The following is a 21,374-nucleotide window of genomic DNA, read 5'->3' on the forward strand; positions in this document are numbered from 1 at the left end:
ACACATTTGGAAATGTCCTTTACTCGATTAACTGTACAGACCAGCTAAAGGCACACCGATCCATCAATCCATTTTCTATACCACTTAAACTGTTAAGGTTCACGAGGAGTTGGAGCCTATCCCAGGTGACTACACCCTGGACTGGTCACCAGTCGATCTCAGGGTGTAGAGGCAGACAATAGTCAGACAAAATATTTCTGGTGGGTGATTTTTTTATTTTAAATACATTACTCAGGAGTAATCAAAATCATAGGAAACATTGTTTTCACCACGCATTTGTCCCATTTCCTTGGATTTTTTTTTCTTATACAAGCCTCACTCTTCTAAAATGTTCTCAAAACATCCCAATACAAGAAATCATTTAAACTTTTTAAAATCTTACTGTATACACAATGAACACAAAACAAATGAAATTATGTGGAATTTGTAGCTTTTTACACATTTAAAGTTGGTGTTAAGTGAAAAATTGCCTCAGCACTAATGTAGCGCCACTATGGATTAGTATGTATGGAATCCATGCATAACTTCACTGTGAAAAAAAACTAAAGTAGGGGGTATTTTCTTGTGACCGCAGCCACTAGTCGCCCTCTGCTGACCATGATGAATAATGCGGGTTCAATTTTTAATCGTTTGACTGAAAACAAAATTTGATGAGTCGGGTGTCAATATTGAACATATTTTGAAATGTGATTCATTTCTGATGCAGGTGTAAATGAACTTTTAACACACTGTTCACCGTTACCTACATTGCCGTATTTTGGGACTAATAAAGGTAATCTTATGTGATCTTATACAGTGTTACATAACTAACAGCTTTATCAATAAATGTCTGGTAATCCATCCATTTTCCATATCGCTTATTTGGGGGCTTGGGTTTATACAGCTCTGATACCCTAGAGTTTCGGGTCACATTGACACCAATGAGCAATTTAGAGTCTTCAATCAACCTAACTTGTTTTTGAAGTGTGCGACGAAAGCTTGTTCCCACAAGCACAGTAAGAACATGCAACGTGCACACATAAATGTTTGAGATTCAAGGCACCTTCTTTCTTGTGTTCAAAGTAATTATTATTATTTGACTATTTACACAGGTTCTATGGTATATCATGCATAAAAACATACACAATGTATTTTACAAAGTAAGGCCAAAGTTGCTTAAGCACCCTCCGTGTGGTCTTCATAGAAGACTTTAGCCATGGCTAAGGCGACTTTGACGACTTTTTTGTCCTTAGCATCTGCACCCATGTTGGCTTGTGTGAGTCGTATCCAGTATTGCTCTGTGCGGGCCTGGTATTCTGTCAGCGTCTCCCCGGGCTTCGCTGCTGGATGGTCATCTTCATCTGGGAAGAAACAATAATCTTTCACTTTTTTCTTTTTTAAATCATATGATACACTGAAGTCAGCTCGGAAACCAAATTGGAAAAGCCTGTGATGTACCGCAATAGCCAACTCTGATTAAAAATTTCCTCTTGCCGTTAATCAGACAAAATATGGATATTGCTGATTTCAATTTTATATCAATACGCTATAAATGCTTTTTCATTCATGTGGTTTTACTTCGTTACCGTTTGTATGCTGAATGTGCACACAACTGAAAAAGCTTACTAATTATATTCCGTCGTTATTTGACGATTAATTATTAGCCTTTACACCGTTCTGATCAGCCTGATCGGTATCGGCCGATAATTAGCATTTTATGTTAATTCGCCAATATTGATCTGGTTCGCAAAATACATTTACTCCGCGTCGCCATTGTGTACAGTATATTTTAATCCAAAAGTTTGTTTATTTTTAGCCTTGTTGCGTGTCTTTTGACGTAGTACTGTAAATATCTGACCAGCAATAAAGTTATTATTATTATTTTTTTTTTAAAACGTCGGTGGTGTGGGACAGACGACACGTAATGCGTGGATCAGACTACAAGACAAATTTGGTCTTTCACAATTGCACTATGTCAGACTACTGCATTAAAAATCTTCGCATCCCGTTTTTTACGATCATTGGGCTTTATCTTGTCAACCTATACGACCGGATACACTCGTTACCATGGTGACGAGAACAAGAGTGGATCGCGGCGACTGTATAATAAGAACAAAATGGGCCGTTATATAGCCCAGAAAGCTAGTGGTACCAAAAACGTTTGGACGTAAACGTGCCGCCGTTCTGTCGAATCATGCTCTAAAGTTTCGGTGTGGGTGAAGTAATTTAATTGCAATAAAGTCATTTAATTACAGTAAGTTAGCACCCATTACTTCTGTCATGTTGTAATGATCTAATTTAGAATACATGACCTGACGAGAGCAGTGATTTCCAACCTTTATGGAGCCAAAGCACATATTTTACAATTGAAAAATCTCACGGCACACCAACAAACAAAAATGTCAAAAAAAGTGGAGACATTAATTACTGTATGTACTTCCTGCCATCTAATAGAAGACCATTTATTTGTTGTGTCTGCCACTATGCCTTACTGGCATAAATAGATGAACAAAGATAACTTACTTATTGTAAATACTTTTTTGAGCAATTAAGTACACAAGTATATACAGTAAATTAACAAGTCAATTAAATAGACAAATTGCTCCCTCTTGTGATCGGATCGGTTATCGTTTTTTTTAAACTAAAAAATCCTGATCGTGTCAAGCCTAATAATTATTTGTATTTTGTTTTACTACCGCCTCGAAAAACCATCTTAAATACATCTAGTGTGTATGTATCTATATTTCAACATATTGGAAGTTAGTTAAACATGTTATTTGCCTACATATTTTATTGCACTTTTCTACTCGTGTTTGTACATTTGACTACTACTACTTTTACTTTCATTTTAAATTGTGATGCACTTTGTGACTTCTTTTAATAATGTTCTGGTCTTTGTGCCTAATTGTTCTTGAGAAGGACCAACATTAAGCACAACAACAGTTAAAAATATATATATGAATAATCCCTTGCCTTCCTTATCAGACTCCTCTTCCCCTCCCTCTGCTCCTCCTTCCACCTCCTGTTCCTCATCGCTGTCCTCTGATTCAGACTCTTCCAGCCATTCTTGGGTCTCTAAAGAGAGTGAATCATAAAACCCAATGAAAACTCACATGGCACCACCAGGCTCACTGTTGATCTGATGCTGATTATATTTCAGATGTTGATTTATGTGACTTCTAAGGTGGTCTTGACAATCTGTTTTTCCTAACTGGATGACTCACTTGGATCCATCTTAACCAAGACCTCCCATTGGTCCATTTTGTGGAGGTCCAGACAGTAGAAGTCGTTCAAGGTGAATTGGCGGCTGCCCACCTCAAACATCCCGCCGTAGAGGAAGAGCTTGCCCTGACGCACCGTTGCCATGGCACTGGAGCGTGGGCAGGGCTCCACAATGGCTGATGCTGAATAAGAATGGAAGAAGAAACACCCAAAAAAATCATCTCCATTTGTCACTTGGCTATTATTATAAGAAAATAAACTGTCGAGTGACAGTGACATCCTAACTGATCAATAATGTTTAATTAGGAAAACTGGTTGAAAATTCCAACCACTTGGGAGATTATTATTATTTTTTTTTTTTTTAAAGACAACAAAAATAAATGGTTACACTGCAGGTGTAAGTCAGCACAGAGCACAGTGAATATATGCCCGTAAGCAAACTTGTATGCTATTTGTATGTGTTGCTGCTCCAAGTGTGTTAAAGTAGTAGTTTGAAGGTTTAAAATTACCATCACATCCATGCTAATTTATGTTAGCCCGTCTAAGGCATTTCAAATTACAACCCCAATTCCAATGAAGTTGGGACATTGTGTTAAACATAAATACAAACAGAATACAATGATTTGCAAAATTTTATGGCTGCAACACGTTCCAAAAAAGTTGGGACAGGGTCATGTTTACCACTGTGTTACATCACCTTTTCTTTAAACAACATTCAATAAACGTTTGGGAACTGAGGACACTAATTGTTGAAGCTTTGTAGGTGGAATCCTTTCCCATTCTTGCTTGATGTACAGCTTCAGCTGTTCAACAGTCCGGGGTCTCCATTGCCGTATTTTCCGCTTCATAATGCGCCATGCATTTTCAATGGGAGACAGGTCTGGACTGCAGGCAGGTCAGTCTAGTACCCGCACTCTTTTACTACGAAACCACGCCGTTGTAACACGTGCATAATGTGGTTTGGCGTTGTCTTGCTGAAATAATCAGGGGCGTCCATGAAAAATACATTGCTTGGATGGCAGCATGTTTCTCCAAAACCTGTATGTACCTTTCAGCATTAATGGTGCCTTCACAGATGTGTAAGTTACCCATGCCATCGGCACTAACACAGCCCCATACCATCACAGATTCTGGTTTTTGAACTTTGCATCCATAACAGTCCTGATGGTTCTTTTCCTCTTTGGCCCGGAGGACACGACATCCACAATTTCCAAAAACAATTTGAAATGTGGACTCGTTGGACCACAGAACACTTTTCCACTTTGCATCAGTCCATCTTAGATGAGCTCGGGCTCAGAGAAGCTGGCGGCGTTTCTGGGTGTTGTTGATAAATGGCATAGAAGAGTTTTCAAGTTGCACTTACGGATGTAGCGCCGAACTGTATTTACTGACATTGGTTTTCTGAAGTGTTCCTGAGCCCATGTGGTGATATCCTTTACACATTGATGTCGGTTTTTGATGCAGTGCCGCCTGAGGATCGAAGGTCACGGGGATCCAATGTTGGTTTTCGGCCTTGCCGCTGACATGCAGTGATTTATCCAGATTCTCTGAACCTTTTGATATTATGGACCGTAGATGATGAAATCCCTAAATTCCTTGCAATTGTACGTTGAGGAACATTGTCCTTAAACTGTACGACTATTTTCTTCTGCACTTGTTTACAAAGAGGTGAACCTCGCCCATCTTTGCTTGGGAATGACTGAGCAATTCAGGGAAGTTCCTTTTATAGCCAATCAGGGCACACACCTGTTCCCAATTAGCCTGTTCACCTGTGGGATGTTCCAAACAGGTGTTGGATGAACATTCCTCAACTTTCTCAGTCTTTTTTGCCACCTGTCCCAGCTTTTTTGGAACAGGTTGCAACCATAAAATTATAAGTTCATGATTATTTGCTAAAACCAATAAAGTTTATCAGTTTTAAATTTAAATATCTTGTCTTTGTAGTGTATTCAATTAAATATAGGTTGAACATGATTTGCAAATCATTGTATTCTGTTTTTAATTATCTTTAACAACATTCCAACTTCATTGGAATTGGGGTTGTATATGTTAGATACAATTTTGTTGTTTGTTTTGTGTGTCAGTATTACGGTAAATTTCAACTGGGAGTGACAAATCTTTGCCTCTTATTTAGAGAATTGTACAAATGTTTTCTTAAAGTGCCGTTACCTCTCCCATCTCTTGACAGCGAAAGTGAGAACAGTTGCTAAGGAATATTTAAAAAGTGTAATAAGTTGAAATGTGTTCGAAGCATGTCAGAGGGGTAAAACTGTAAAAAAAATTAAAACAATTTTATCCGGTCACGCATTGGTTTCAAGGAAGGTAACGCTGACGTCTACAAGTATTCTCCTTATTTAATGATCTATACATCTCTAATGTACGATATTAACGTCACATTTAATGGCCAAAGCTTTGTCTATGGTTTTGATTTACACTGGGTGTTTTTTTAATGCCCTTTTTGTTTTTGTGGGCAGACACAGGTGCATTTACATCACTGATCGGCATATTCCCCTGGTGTCAGAGTCGTATTGATGGGGTATATTGAAATTATAATAGTAGATGTACATGTGCTTTTAGACCAGAGCTACCTTGGCCATCGTGTGTCGGATTACATTCAATATCAATAGGATTCTTGCTTATGCCTGACAATCTTTTTACAAGCAGACTCCTGACAAGAGCAAGTTGTGTCTGGTGAGAAATCTAGTGTTCTTGCTTCAAGAAAGACAAACAATCTCTAAAGACAATGAGGTCAGCGCAAACAAGAAAACAAAACTGCTGTCATCTCACTAATTCACAGGGACTCTAAATTGTAATTCCGTGAAAGTGTGTATTCGATCGTACCATCCTCCTCTTCCTCCTCCTCTTCATCATCGGCATTTGTCTCCTCCGCTTCCTGAGCTCCGGGGATTACTTCCTTGATGGTCATCACTGTGCCATCTTCTGTAACAATCTCCTTGATGACCTCAGTGGGCCCTGTGGGAGCATCTTCTTCTTTCTCCTTATCTGCCGCCTCCCCCCCAGCTTCATCCTTCTTCCCTCGCCGACGTTTCTTCTTATCCGTCTTGTTACCCTGAAAAGACCGACATTCCGCTCACTACTTTACTACTAGTACTTTATTTATTTATTAGCCCTTGCGCAATCTATTAGTTTTGGCATGTCAGAGAGACCTTTGTCACATGACTCTGTTTCCACAATACAAGGTAACTACTGGTGACGTTTGTACGGAGCCAGGCAGTCACATGACTGCATACGAAACCTCCACGGCCCCGCCCACACAGAAGTTAAATTTGCAAAGTTTTTACATTTACAGTATATAAAGCACGGCATAGCAGAAACAATGGAGGGTTTCCTCAGCGTGCGACTCGCAGTCAGAGAATGCACAACTTTCCTGGCCTCATTGAATCAGCTTTCCTTCCTGACTACAAACAAAAAAAAACAGCTGTCGTGCGTTGTCATCTGTGTCTTCCTAAAAAGTCCATATTTCAGCCTACATGAACTCCACTTAGAACTTGTGCTGTGTAAACAAAGAACGTTTATTTAAGGCCATTTCTTCTGACTCAATTAGCCTTAATTTGTTATTTTATAAAGATCTAATTTATTATTGTTTTATTTAAGTGATATTGCTGGGTAATATTACCACGTACAGTATTTCATATTTTTGTCAATCTGATGTTCATGCTTTGAAAAAATTATAAATCACAAGTTACTCACCAGTTACTTGAGTAGTTTTATCACTGAATACTTGATCAAGTAATTATTTGGAAGACTGCTTTTTAATTTTCCTTGAGTCATATTATTATTAAGTAACAATACTCTTAAATACAATATTTGGCTACTCACCTCTATATGAATTGGTTCAACATTTTAATGTTCAAATAATGTTTAATTCCCTTTCTGTATGTGACAGTTTTACAGTGAAATTTAACTGGGAGTGACAAATAAGCAGCTTGAAGCAAGCATGGTTTGCCAATTATTATTTCAACAACTGTGCAAACGAGACTGTGACAACAGGCGCCAAGGAGGATTTTAAAGTGTTTTGTTGTAATTATGTGTTTTAATACGTTTAAAGCATGTGGGAGGGGTAAAAATACTTGAAAAAAAACAATATGGTCTTTCTATATTGTAGAATTTTACCTAACGCGGGTGGGTCTGGAGTGCATCCCCTACAATAATAATAATAATAATGGGTTCTCTATATTTGTAATTTTGCACTGTGAATTTAATCGGTCAGTTGATAGCAGCTTACCCTGAGTTGACTAGGATACCAGCGGTTCTTGACTGTATCAAACAAGTAGAGGTCATTGTAGAAGTCACCCTCCAGCGTCTCCTCCTCTTCCTCATCATAAACCCCACCGAACAACACGGCGCGCCCTGACGGGCCAACCGCCATGGAGAAGCCAGAGCGGGGCGGCGGCTTGTTTCCTGATGGGCTCAATCTGGACCATGTCCACTTCTCTGGAAAAACAGACAAATTATAAAATCAAACAAGATGTCAACTTCACATTGCATTGTGCTTATGTTGGCTGTACCTTGGCCAGCTTTACCCTCTTGCCTAAGGAGAAACATGTCAGAGTGGATCGTTCCCTTCTCAATGTCCTTTTTCAGTCTCTATGTGAACACAGCAGCTATTAGGGCATTGGCACATTGCATTTACACTTACAGTGATACCTTAACTTAGTTAAGTTTTATTTATTTTGACCAAACTCGTAACTCAATTTACTAATTTCTCAAATACATTTTTCTATTTGAAATGAACTGAAAGCCCTTAATCGGTTTGAAGCAGCACCCCCCCCCCCCCAAAAAGAAAACAGTTTATGGGCTGGATAAAAATAGCACTGCACCTCGTGGGAGACGTCAGGAGCGCTTGTGGGTTAGTCTGCCTACAGCAGTGTCTTCAATTTGTATTTGTGTTGGACTGTTTGTCCTATTCAAGAAATTGCTGAAAGTATATCGGCAAGGGCATTGGAGCACCTTAATCTGTGCACCTGGAGCTCACGCCTAACAAATTTTGGCCCGCAAAACAAAGCAAAAAAATACATGTATACATATATATATATATATATAATATATATATATAATATATATCAAAACCATAAACACACACACACCAGTTTGGAGTATCCTCCATAGATGATGACACCGGAGCCATCAGGCGTAGAGGTCATCTGACAGGCGGAGCGTGGCAAGGGGGCAACGCCTGACACAGAGAGCCGTGACCAAGAGAAAGTGTCCAAGGAGAACGAGTAGATGTCATTGTAGTAGATAAAATCTCTGTGAGGTGAAAAACATGTCAAAGAAAAAAAAAAAAAGAAAATGATCAGTAAAGCTGAGGCAAGAATGACAAATCATAATTTCCATTATTGCAAATGTTATTTATATCCATCCATCCATCCATCCATTTTCAATACCACTTATTGTCACTAGGGTCGCAGGTGTGATGGAGCCTATCTCAGCTGACTCTGGGCGAGAGGCGGGGTACACCATGAACTGGTTGCCAGCCAATCGCAGGGCACACACAGACAAATAATCATTCGCACGGACATTCACACCTATGGGCAATTTAGAGTCTTCAATTAACCTACCGTGCATGTTTTTGGGATGTGGGAGGAAACCGGAGTACCCGGAGAAAACCCAAGCAGGAACGGGTGTGCAAACTCCACACAGGCGAGGCCAGATTTAAACCCAGGACCTCAGAACTGTGAGCCAGATGTGATAACCTGTCTTTCACCGTGCTGCCCATTTTGTTTATATGACTCTGGAAATTATCAAATTGTCTCCAGTATGGGAGTCGAGATCATTCCACTCACGAGCCTCCTTGGAGTTATGATTGGGACAATTACAGTACACAAATGTGAAGTGCTCAACATACTGTAAAGGACGAGTACACCCCGTATGAAAAGAAAGCTTTTTTTCAATTTCTTAGTGAACACAAGTTCAGTTTTAAGAGTGTTGGTGATTAAACTCACCTGTAGCGTCTCAAATTTGTATTCACAAATTTAGCTTTGCAGTACTGTATACGCATTTTTGCAACATTAAATGCATTTTCTAGACAAAATACATGTTTTTGTGTGCACAGTGACAAATCTTATTTACAATCAGTGGCCCGAAATCTGTGGAAGTATTTTGTAGAAGAGGTATAGTATGTGATGGAAAAATGTTATATATTATTGCTTAAAAATACATTGTTGCTGTAACTGTATTGAGGTGACAGCACCCTTGTTCACTGGAAGCAAGAGCAGCTTGGTGGAGTGCTACAATGCACATTTCACAAGGCAATAAAACCCCCAAACCTCCACGCACTGACCACATCCTTAAAAGGTCATGGAATGTGATACCACCTACTCGAGCCTTAATAAAAAGAGTTGCGCATGGACAGGCACATCAGAGGAGTTGGGAGAGAAAAGCATGGTGCTTGTTGTTGCAGCTGCTCTCACTTTACCTAACTCAGGTTTCTTGATTTCTTACGTCTGTCTCCTTCCTTGGTGAACGTGTTAGTTAAAATAACCCTATCGTAACTTGGTCCTTCGAGCCGGATGCCAACATATCTGCGGTCCTCGGGGGTGTTGCTGACGGCGACTGAAGACTGTGCACAGCCAGACGAGTTCTGAAAAAGAAGTCCACTTTCTGTGGCCGGTTGCATCAGCTTCCTCCCCGGGATCGTGGATTGACGGCATTCCGAATTCAGGCACCATCAAGGAGGACAGACGAGGAGTCACGAACTGTGAGTGCAACCTTTCTTGTGCACGTGCGTGTAAGAGCTGGGTTTGATTCCCATGCCAGACGGGGGAGGCGAAGTCCATCCCGGCGTCGACCAGAAAGCAGGGACTTAGTCTTGTGCTAGAGGAGGCATTTTAGTCTCGCACGTACTGAAAAGTGGAGTTTATGTCTCGCAGTTAATCAGAAAAGTGGGGTTTAAGTCCAGCACTTATCCAAAAACGTGGGGTAGTCCCGTGGAGGGTATTCCAGCACATCAAAAACGTGGAGTAGTCCCGTCCAAAAAGGTCAGCGGTACACGGGAAGGGTTGAGGTGTGAAAGAGTGGGAGTGTGTGTTAAATAAATGCAACGAGTCACTAAAAAACCAAAGCAGCGGGCAGCCAGAAACCTGACGGTGTTAACGTAAGGCTGTCGTCTGTTGAAGTAGGTGGCAAGTGACAAGTCGATATTTTTTCAGTTCAAAAGGTGAATCTAAAACGGATTCTAAGACCCACAAGGTTGTGTTCGCTCCACTGAGAGATGTTCACTCTGTTTGCTGCACTGTTGGCATATTTAATTATGGGAAAGTGTTGTTGAAAAGCCAAGTTGGCAGGGAATTGGCTGGTGATGAAAAGTATGAAAGCTCAACTGAGAATGTGCTCAGGTGGAATAAGAAATATAATTTTAATGGAATAGTGACAATACCAAGGATCATTGAATTGGGAAAAATAAATAAATAATTTGAGCAGCTATTAAATGGGAAGTGGAAGCACAAAAAAACGGAAAAAAGGTCAGTTAGATGATAAACAAAGATTGGTTATAAGAAATGAAGACAATGGGATGCAGACAACAGGGAGGAGGCACCCGAGGTCTCTGCTCCTCTTTTATCTGGCCCTGAACGGGAGGAGAAGCCTCCAGCATATACTGGTTCTCCTCTGCCTTCTGTAAAGAAGAATGTGATAAGCCTGTATCCGCCTCTTCCAGCCACACTACCGCAAACAAGAAGTAAAACTGGTGGTCTGGGCAATTAGAGCAGAATGATGGGTAGTGTATTAAGTCCAGACTCCTCTCCCAAATTGCAAGATTAACTGAAGTGGACCTGGATCCCATAATCGAAGTGGCAAATCCTGCATATGAAGGTGAAGGAGGCAGAGAAGGCAGAACAATTCTTGGTTACAGAACTTGATCAAAAGAAGAGTTTGCGAAAGCGGTGGAAAGCTTAACACCTTACAAAAGAGATGTAGAAGAGTGGTGCCGTGATATGCAACAACTGGTTAGCACATATCACTGAAATGGAATGAGATCAGAAGTAAAAGAGTGGATTAAGAAACATGATGTAAATCTGGCCACTCAAATCTTGGAGGAGTTTATGAATCATGCTAGACATGCTGAAAGTGTAGTACGAAATAAAAAGAATGTAGTGAAGAAAACAGAGACATTCTGGTGTACTAAAGGAGAAGAGGAAATAAATTATGCTGGTAATAGTGGAAGAGAGAGTTGGAATCAGTCAAAACTGGATGCAGAAGGTTGCTGGAATTGTGGCAAAGAAGGACATTGGGCAAGAGATCTTGACTTGATAAATCTGATCACAGACAAATTGTAAAAGATGACTGTGTTTGTGATATACAAATCGAAAATGATATAGACTAATTTTAGAAAGTAGCTGGACAAAGTTACATGTTTTTGTGTGGTTCAGGAGCATGTACAATAGTGATAAGAAAGAAAGAAAGAAAGAAAGAAAGAAAGAAAGAAAGAAAGAAAGAAAGAAAGAAAGAAAGAAAGAAAGAAAGAAAGAAAGAAAGAAAGAAAGAAAGAAAGAAAGAAAGAAAGAAAGAAAGAAAGAAAGAAAGAAAGGAAAGAAAAAAAACAATGTAGAAATGTCTAAAGAGAAAACCATGGTTAGAGTTGCGAGTGGAGCAATAAATATAGACACCCTGACAAAACCACTAGTTATCTATGATCCAGAAACAGGAAACCATGTTAGAGCACCCCACAGTTCGCAGTAAATTTACTGGACAGAGATTTAATAACAGTATTGAACATAGCAGTTGTTCCATTCAAAGATAGAATGATTGCAAAAAGACTGGGCAAAGAAAACAATATATAGGTGCGTGAGGGCCATGGGACTGCACATTTTTATTGGACTTTGGATTTGGTGAATGTGCCCCGTTTGTGGGTAGCGGAAGAATTGCTTAGATGTGCTGAAAGTAAGATTAATAAGCATGAAGAAAAAAATAACAACTTGCAAGGAGACCCCTGGTCCTGACGACAAATATGAACATGAAGTAATGAAATTAGGGCCACAAACAGTGCAATTGCTATATTTGTCCTGGAAGTAGACTAGTGCAGTAGTAGCAGTCGCTTTAAGTGATGAGGCAGAAAGACTGTTTTGTAATCATACAATTTCACACGTCTCTAATGAAAAGTAAACGAGACATGGGCAAATTTAGGCCTTATGGCAGCTAGAGGACAAAGAGCTACAGATTGAGAGCCAAGGTCTGGGAATAGAACAGACTTTAGCAAAACATTGCAGATGTGGAGATGGTACTTAGGATGGCATACAAGAATGATGCCAGCGCAGGACATTGCAGACATACAAATAGAAGCGGTATGAGATACATTTTTTATCAAAGAGCAGGAAGAGCAGCTGAACCAGCTTCCTGATGAATTATGGACAAAAAGCAGCTCTGATGTTGGGTTAACGACAACATGTGAGCCAGTGGAAATTAGAGCCAAAAATGAATATCGTCCACGCAAAAAATAATATCCATTAAAGCAAGATGCTAAAGAAGGTATAAGACCAGTAATTGATGGCTTGCTAAAAGCAGGAGTGTTAATTGAATGTTCAGATTTACCATGCAATACACCAATATTTCCAGTCAAGAAAGCACCCCCATCTGTAGGATGGAGGATGGTTCATGATTTGCAAGCAGCAAATACAGCAGTGATTGCTAGAGCACCAAATGTGCCAGATCCACACACGTTAAATAATTTGGCTCCTGAAGTAAAAATATTTTCTGTTGTGGATTTAAGTAATGCATTCTTCTCTATGCCAGGACACCCAGATAGAAGATTCTGGGTTGTATTTACATTTGAAGGAAAAAGATACACATGTATCTTTTACCTCAAGGATATCGTGAAAGTCCCACAATGTTCTCCCAAGCAATCAACACTTGCTTGGGCACATTTGATCCTCCATGTGGAAGTCAGATTTTGACTTACGTGGACGACATTCTTGTGGCATCAAAATATGAACAAGACTGTGAAAAAGACACATTGGCTCTGTTGCAACACCTTGCCAAAACAAACAAACAAAAAGTGAACAAAGCTAAATTACAATTTTGTGTGACAGAAGTGAAATATTTAGGTCATATGTTGACGGCAAGCGGTCGTCATGTGGACCCTATGAGAAAAGAAGCCATCTTGTCAGCTCCACAACCTGAAACAAAACGACAGATGATGTTTTTTTGTTTGGGGCTGTGCAATTAGAGCAGGAGTTGGGTAGCTAATTATGCAGAGATAACAACACCTTTGCAAAATTTGATTTATGGACCACCAATGACAATGTCTGACAAAATTCAATGGACAGAGGAAGGAGAAAGAGTATTTTGTGAATTGAAAAGAATTTTGGCAGGAACAGCAGTATTGGTGTTACCAAATTATGAAAAACCATTTGAACAGACAGTTGATTGTCGAAACGGTCACATGACCTCAGTTTTGTTGCAAAAACATGGAGCAAAACTCAGGCCAGTAGCATACTATTCAACTAGGCTTGATGCAGTTGCACGAGTAACGCCAATGTGTGTGCAGGCTGTAGTTGCAGCTGCAATGGCCGTGCAGGGATCAGCGGATATTTGTGTTGTTTCATCAGCTGACACACCTTAAAGATCTGCCCCTGGAGGATTCATTGTATATTTATGTGGATGGCTCATCACAAAAAAGACAATGGTATGAATGCTACGGGAGATGCTGTAACGATGACAAAGTTTTAGAAGCAGGACAATTACCGCCAAATCTTTCAGCACAAGCAGCTGAAATAGTAGCATTAACAGAAGCATGCACATTGATGAAAGATAACAGAGTGACTATTTGGACAGATAGTCAATATGCAGACAAAGTAGCTAAAGAAGCAGCTGTCGGTATGCACGACACATTTTCAGTAGACCAAAAAATAGATGAAAACAAACCACTCGACAACACAATATTAAAAGATATGCAAAAAGTGCACCAGAAAGTGAAAAAAACATTTAGGAAAAATAAAGATGCAATAACAAATGATGACGGAATAATTTGTAATAAAAAAGGTAAACCCATCCACCCGAAAGGCTTGTTTAAGTGGGCAGCAGTTATAAGTCATGAGCCGTGCCATGTCTCAACAGGAGCGATGGTGCAGATAGTGGAACAACACTTTGCTATATATGGATTCAATCATTTCTCTAAAACTTTTTGTTGAGTGTGTGTGACAAGATCAGTCCCAAGAGAGGCCGATTTCCAAAAGCACAGTATCATTTTTAAGCGGTGCAAATGGATTTTATTGAAATGAATAAAGTAGGACAATACAAATATTGCCTAGTGCTGATTGAAGTGTCCTCAAACTGGGTTGAAATGGTTCCAGCAAAACACCCAGATGCTATTACTGTGGCAATGACATCGTGTAAATATATCGTGTGGTATGGCATACCACAAATCATTTGGAGTGACAACGTTAGTCATTTTGTAAATAATATTGTTGAGAAAACAGGACAAAATTTAGACATCCAGTTCAAGCACCATTGTTCATATCATCCACACAGTGCAGGATTAGTGGAAAGAACGAATGGCACTGTAAGCAAACAGATTAAAAAATGCATGACCAAGACAGGAAGGTCATGGCTGAATTGTTTGGATCTGGTCAAAATGTACATGAGAATTGTGAACGGAGCAGGACAGATAAGTCCGTTTGAAATTCTGTACGGAAGACCATTTAAAATACTTATTGTAAATAGCCCGTTAAGTCCTGAGCAAATGGAAGAAATTCATTTAAGTGACTATACGAGGGAAGTATTTAACGACAAAGAAGTGACAATGTCTAATCAAATGCCAGATGAATCTCTGCCGCTGCAGGAAGGCCAACCTCCCATCGAACTTGGAGACTGGGACCTGATCAAAGTGATCAAATGAAAGTGTTGGTCCAGTCTGCGGTGGGGAGGTCCATTTCAAGTGTTGTTGACGACCCCAACTGCTGTGAGGATCGCTGAACGATCCTGGATCCATTTGTCACACTGCAAGAGACGGACGGTACCACTGACAAGCAGCTCACCCGGTTGTGGGGCGGAGTCTGACTACAAAGGCGGTTAGGCATATAGAGCCTATCAGTCTCAACGTCAGGGAAGAGGGAGGCTTGCTCCATAGAACTCCCCCAACTTCTTAGGAGCTGTGAAGTCGCAGGACCTGACCATCGAGCAGGAAGTGACTTAGAGCGTATCCAGTGCCCCTCCCGCATCAACAGAAGGGTAAAGTGCAATCCAAACCATCGGGGGCCGTCCTTCTTTTGTCCTTCTGAAGGGGCGAGAGTGAGAAGTGGCACAGGAGCAGAATAATACACACAATTGGTCAAGAACGGGACAAGAATACTGTTAGTTGCAAAAAGAGAGGTGAAAGTGCTAGGAACCTCTCCCTCTCAGAAGGTAAGAAGATGATTGCTTTCTGGCTTAAGAAGAAACCAGGAATTGAAAAGACCATGTGACATCACATTGACTACATGCCAAGAGTAATATTATGTATAGTATTGTTGTATGTGGTGTTAATGATTACACCACTTTTGCATAGAAGAGAAGAAAATGGTATTGATCCTATTGCCAAAAGACCAAGATTTGTGTCGAAAGAACATCATGACATACTCCATGAAGGTTGGAATGTATCACATATATATTTAATGAATACATGGTACAGGTACGTTTCAATGATTGTAAAAGAAAAAAAATAATCATCCAGTTGTTACGCAGGTACAAAGATGCCTGCATCCTCAATGCACCCTACACGAGATGCAATGTCTATTTTTATAAATACTAGCATTAAAGCATGGGAAACAAATAATGAGGAAATGACTGACATGGGGATAATGGTTTTATAAAATCGAATAGTTCTTGATATTAATTGTGGCATAAGGAGGAGTTTGCGCCATGATCAATGAAACGTACCATATTCCTGAAAATGCTGGAGACGGACATAATTGCTGAAGCCATACAAAGAATGTAAAATATAAGAAATCCTCAATCCCAAGATTATGTGAACAAAAGTTGGAATCCCTTGACATGGTTTACATCTGGTAGATGGACAAGAGTATTGGTGAAAATTATAAATAATTGTTATATTGTTGTTGGTTTGTTTATTTGCTGGATGTATCTTGCCATCCCTTCGTAACATGATGTCCAAAATGGTACACTGTCACCTGATTGATGTTGAGTGATGAATATATGATTTTGTTGAAAGAAGAACAATATGATGATTGTGAGACAAGAGGTTGAAGTACATGATGAAATACATGTTATGGTTATTGTCATGAAAATCATTGTGAAATGTGACAGTATGATGAGTAATGTATTTTTATTTGATAAAAAGGAGGGAAATGATGGAAAAATTGTATATATTATTGCATAAAAATACATTGTTGCTGTAACTGTATTGAGATGACAGCACCCTTGTTCACTGGAAGCAAGAGCAGCTTGGAGGAGTGCTACAATGCACATTTCACAAGGCAATAAAATCCCCTCACCTCCAGGCACTGACCACATCCTTAAAAGGTCATGGAATGTGATACCACCTACTCAAGCCTTAATAAAAAGAGCTGCGCAGGGACAGGCACCTCAGAGGAGTTGGGAGAGATAAGCACGGTGCTTGTTCTTGCAGCTGCTCTCACTTTGCAGTTACTTAACTCAGGTTTCTTGATTTCTTTCAGTCTCCTCCCTTGGTGAACGTGTTTGTTAAAATAACCCTATCAGTACGTCATTGGAACTCTTGATTTTGAAAGGAAACTCAAGGTTTCATAACAAATCAGCTGTGTGAACTAATTTATGTCACCTTCAAATCAATGAAATCTGTTGTTTCTCTCATATTGATTTTTCATTCCTTAAAATGGACATTGTATGAAAAGGCAGTTTCAAAACTTGGCTTTACATGATCAGGATTTTTGGGGCCGATCACCGATCAGCAAGTTTAAAAAAACGATAACCGATCACCAATCCGATCACAAGATGGAGCAACGTGTCTATTTAAATGACCTGTCCAATTGCTGTAGATACTTGTGCTAAAAAAAATATATATTTACAATAAATAATGTATCTTTGTTCATCTATTTATGCCAGTGAGGCATAGTGACAGACAGAACAAATGAATGGTCTTCTATTAGATGGCAGGAAGTAAATACAGTAATTCATGTATCCACTTTTTGTGACATTTTTGTTTGTTGGTGTGCCGTGAGATTTTTCAATTGTAAAATATGTTCCTTGCTCCATAAAGGTTGGAAATCACTGCTCTAGTCAGATCGTGTATTCTAATCAGTCAGGTCAAACCAACATTACAACGTGATAATGGGTGCTAACTTACTGTAATTAAATTACTTTATTGTAATTAAATTACTTCAGCCACACCGAAACTTTAGAGCATGATTCGACAGAACGGCGCCATGTTTACGTCCAACCGTTTGTGGTAACACTAGCTTGCTAGGCTACATAACGGTTTGTTGTCTGCTTGCAAGCCGTATCGTATTAAAAGTACGGGAACATACCTCAAGCAAGCCTTAAATGAATGTACTCTCCTGTCCTGAGCACCAGTGACCACCAACACACGTTTTTCCCCATTTTGTCCTTATAATACAGTCGGCGCGATCCACCCTTGTTGTCATCGCCACCATAACGAGTGTATCCGGTCGCATTTGAGTTGACAAGATAAAGCTCAATGATCGTAAAAAACGGGATGCGGTGGTATCGGAATACAATATTTTATTGCAGTAGTCTGACAATCGTGAAAGAGCCAATTTCCCTTGCAGTCTGATTGCATTACGTGTTGTCTGTCTCAGACGTTTTGTCTGTCCCACACCGCCGACGTTTTTTTTTTTTAGAACTTTATTGGCCGTCAGATATTTACAGTACTACATACAAAGACGCGTGACAAGGCTAAAAATAAACTAGCTTTTAGATTCAAATATACTGTCCACGATGGTGATGAGGAGTCAATGTCTTTTGGAGCATTGATTGGATCGGCGAATGATGACATTAAAGCCGATCAGCATAAAATGGTAATAATCGGCCGATACCGATCAGGTCGATAAAATCAGTGTAAAGTCTAGTCACAGCGTCTCGTGTTTTGACCACTGTTACTTGTCCTGATGTTTTGTGTCATAGTGCCGCCCTAAGTTTGCTTCTTTGACTGCGGACAAAGTAGCGCCACGAACAAGGTAGGTTTACTTTCAGAGTCAACAAACAAGTACCGCCACCAGCTCTGGAATCTCAAAGTCCACTTTTCATTTGGCCACTTGCAAGAATGTAAATGTCTTGACGCTGATTTATGCATTCGTTGACTGTCCATCACTGTCAGTGCTCAGCGAGGCCAGCACGGCAGCTGTCGTGTTGCGTTATGGGAGTTGTGGGATGAGTGGTATAGAGTAAGTCCCATTTACTGACAGGCTGTTTATAACAAATTCATTTATTTTCTTTTTTAATTTATTTTTTACAGACGTGATCCATGGCCTTGAATTTAAACTGCCTGGTCTATAGGTTAACATTGTGCCTACCTGGTGCTCTCATGGAAACCTCCAAACACCAGCAGCTGTCTCCTGCTGAGGGCCATCCGGTGGCCACTGCGACCCGATGGACCACCAGGTGCTCTTGACAAACACATTAAAGGTTCACATATGTTAAAAAATAAGTTATGTCTCAAATAGTGCCTTAATCAACTTTAACTGTCTCGTCAGCCTACCTACTGGCAAAGTGATGTGGATCTTTCAAGCAATAAAATCTAATTAAGTGATGCTTAAATAAAAAACAATAAGCAGTAGCCCTTAACAGAGCCTGACTGTCATACTTGATATTCTCCCAGGTATTTGTAGCAAGGTGCAACACCCAAAGGTCCTTGTAGTGGTAGAACTGTTCCCCGTTTGGAGATGCAAACTCTCCTCCAAACACCCACAGCTGGCCGCCCCCTTGAGAGACTGGCACCGCCTGAAGGGGGGGCGATACACAAAAGGAGGCAATGTTAAACTTTAGATCCTCTTGAACAAACACCTGAGTGAAGCTTTTGCAGGATAACACCTGCCTCTATGTGGTGAATATCTTGGTAAAAATGTTTTAATCTGCATCTGTTAACATTAGGTAACTAGCTAAGTGAGGCTGAAATGTCAATTGGTGCAATGAACCTTTGCAATGTTTAGATAAGAGCAGACATGTTAGCGGAGTACGTGTGTGACTGTGACATACCTGGTGAGAGCATCGTGGAGGAGGAGGGTTGGGGATCTCTGACTTAACCCAGCTATCCTTTTTAATGTTATAGAAAAACAGATCATTGTACAGGTATGTCTGCAAAAAAGAAAAACACGAGAATTTAGATTGAAGGTCTGGGTCAATCAGAAAGCAAAGGAAACATATCTATGGAGCTTTATTAGAGAAACATTCTAAGGAATTTACAGATAAGCATATTTGTAAAGATTGCATTAGACATAGTTTGTGTTATATTACCTTCTTCCCATTAAAGAATTCACCACCAAACAGGATGAGCTCATCCTTCTCTGGATGAGCAGAAAGGGATGCACTTAATCTGAAAACCATAAAGAAATGTTAAGAATGAGATCATGAGTTCAATCAATTTAAATAAAAATAAGGCTTTCAAAGAAATATCCAAAATGGGCCACATTTTGAGAGTACGATTTGTGTGCTTGGAAAACTGTGTCAACTTCTCTGTTTGAGTGGTTGTGTTTTGGTTCTATTTGATGTCATTATGACACTAGTACACTGCACTCTCACCTTGCTGATGGAGGGGGACATGCAGTCTCTACTACCCGAGTCTTCTTGGCATCCATACTCTGAAATTCAGCAATCAGAGCCTCCAAATCTTCCTAGATTAACAGAATAAATTAGCACCTTCATCGCCTTTCAATTATTATGATGTCAGTTATGTTGAGTGGTTATTGACTGTTTTGTTTGACTGAATTGCACGACAGTAATGTTGGAATTCGTTTTCCATTTGAAGCATGGCGAAAGTCTACAAAACTGCGAGCTTAATGTTAGGTTCATAAAATGTCAAACATTTGTCACCTCTTCACGTTTGGACCTCTTGGAAACCTTTTTCTCCATTTTGGCAGCGGTCTTCTCTGCTCCCTTCACTTTTTTTTCAGTTTTGCTTTTTTTCCCCATAGCCGCTGGTGATTTTATCCAGTGAGAAGAAACGAAAACGTTCAATTGGCATCCACAAACACGTCCCACATGTTCAGTGAGCTCCAATGCTGTCCCGCAATAGCAGGCTTCGGTTTCCGGAAACTCTGATGCAAGGCTGTCTAAACGTGAGAGCGCCCTCTAGCGTCTCGGATGAATACTCTACAATTGTTCAACGGAATTTCGCCCGCGAACAATTTAAATACTGCACATATGTGACTTTTCTGGTATATTTTCTTTACTTTAGTATTTATTTTTTAAAATAAGAGTAAAAAAAGATGTAAATAGAAAGGGATTGATTGACTGATGGAGTCCTTTATTCATTCATTGAATAAATGAATGATTAATTGATTGATTGATTGGTTGAGCTCTTGGGGACCAAACAGGGACACCAGTGACATGGAGGAACGTGGAAAAAAAGCAAGATATTCCCAATCCAGGGTTAGTTATTAGTTCATTGTAAATTTGGGATTTAAAGTCATCTGAATCCAAGTTGAAGTTGAAATAGAAGCTCTTATTTTGTTGGTTGGTGAGAAGTGCCTGGTCAAAATATATTGGTTCCAATCTTATCTGTAAGAAAAAAGGCCTCGAACGGGATGCAACACAAATAACAATGATGTGTGTAACACGTATGGATATTTGTGCCCACGATTTATGTGCAGTGCATGAGGAATGTCACAGACTGTGTCAGACAGCCATACTATAAAATCTTGACACTGACTTTACACTGCATTTTGCTTACACAACTGCTCTCTCTTGAAACCAATAAAGGCCAGATAAGAATGTGATGTGCAAAATGTCTGTTAACTACTTAATCTGTGAACTACTACTACTGTTTATTAAGCCTGTGACACTATGGAGAGACACAGAAATTGAGTTGGTAAAATTAGACTACACTTTGTAGCCAGAAGAGGGACATATAGTGTGTTTCACAGCCAATGTTTGATAGTTGGAGATTCAACGTTGAATGCGTCTTGTAGACTTGAAAATTACTTTAGATATGCATATATGCAAGTATTAGCTGACCAAATGCTTACTGCATTTGGCACATGACAATTCTCCTCACCAGTGCAGAC

At 39.8% G+C, this 21,374-nt stretch overlaps 1 protein-coding gene across 2 annotated transcripts; it reads right to left on the reverse strand.

The window, feature by feature from the left end:
- Window positions 1–194: 194 nt before the first annotated feature.
- Window positions 195–20,433, reverse strand: klhdc4 (kelch domain containing 4). 2 transcript variants are annotated; one of them, XM_061773574.1, is made up of 13 exons: window positions 20,182–20,433; window positions 19,891–19,982; window positions 19,606–19,684; window positions 19,348–19,446; window positions 18,956–19,092; window positions 18,666–18,758; window positions 8,310–8,472; window positions 7,731–7,809; window positions 7,448–7,656; window positions 6,043–6,271; window positions 3,204–3,383; window positions 2,953–3,054; window positions 195–1,340 (listed from the first exon to the last, which is right to left on the reverse strand). In XM_061773574.1, the coding sequence occupies exons 1-13, from the start codon at window positions 20,278–20,280 to the stop codon at window positions 1,156–1,158; spliced, it is 1,746 nt and encodes a 581-aa protein (XP_061629558.1). In that variant the 5' UTR covers window positions 20,281–20,433; the 3' UTR covers window positions 195–1,155. The 2 variants fall into 2 exon arrangements, with proteins under 2 accessions (XP_061629558.1, XP_061629559.1); XM_061773575.1 differs by having other exon boundaries at window positions 19,891–19,978; window positions 20,182–20,313.
- Window positions 20,434–21,374: the final 941 nt, after the last annotated feature.

The sequence above is a fragment of the Phyllopteryx taeniolatus genome, chromosome 5 (assembly GCF_024500385.1).
Source record: "Phyllopteryx taeniolatus isolate TA_2022b chromosome 5, UOR_Ptae_1.2, whole genome shotgun sequence".
Lineage (NCBI taxonomy): Eukaryota > Metazoa > Chordata > Actinopteri > Syngnathiformes > Syngnathidae > Phyllopteryx > Phyllopteryx taeniolatus.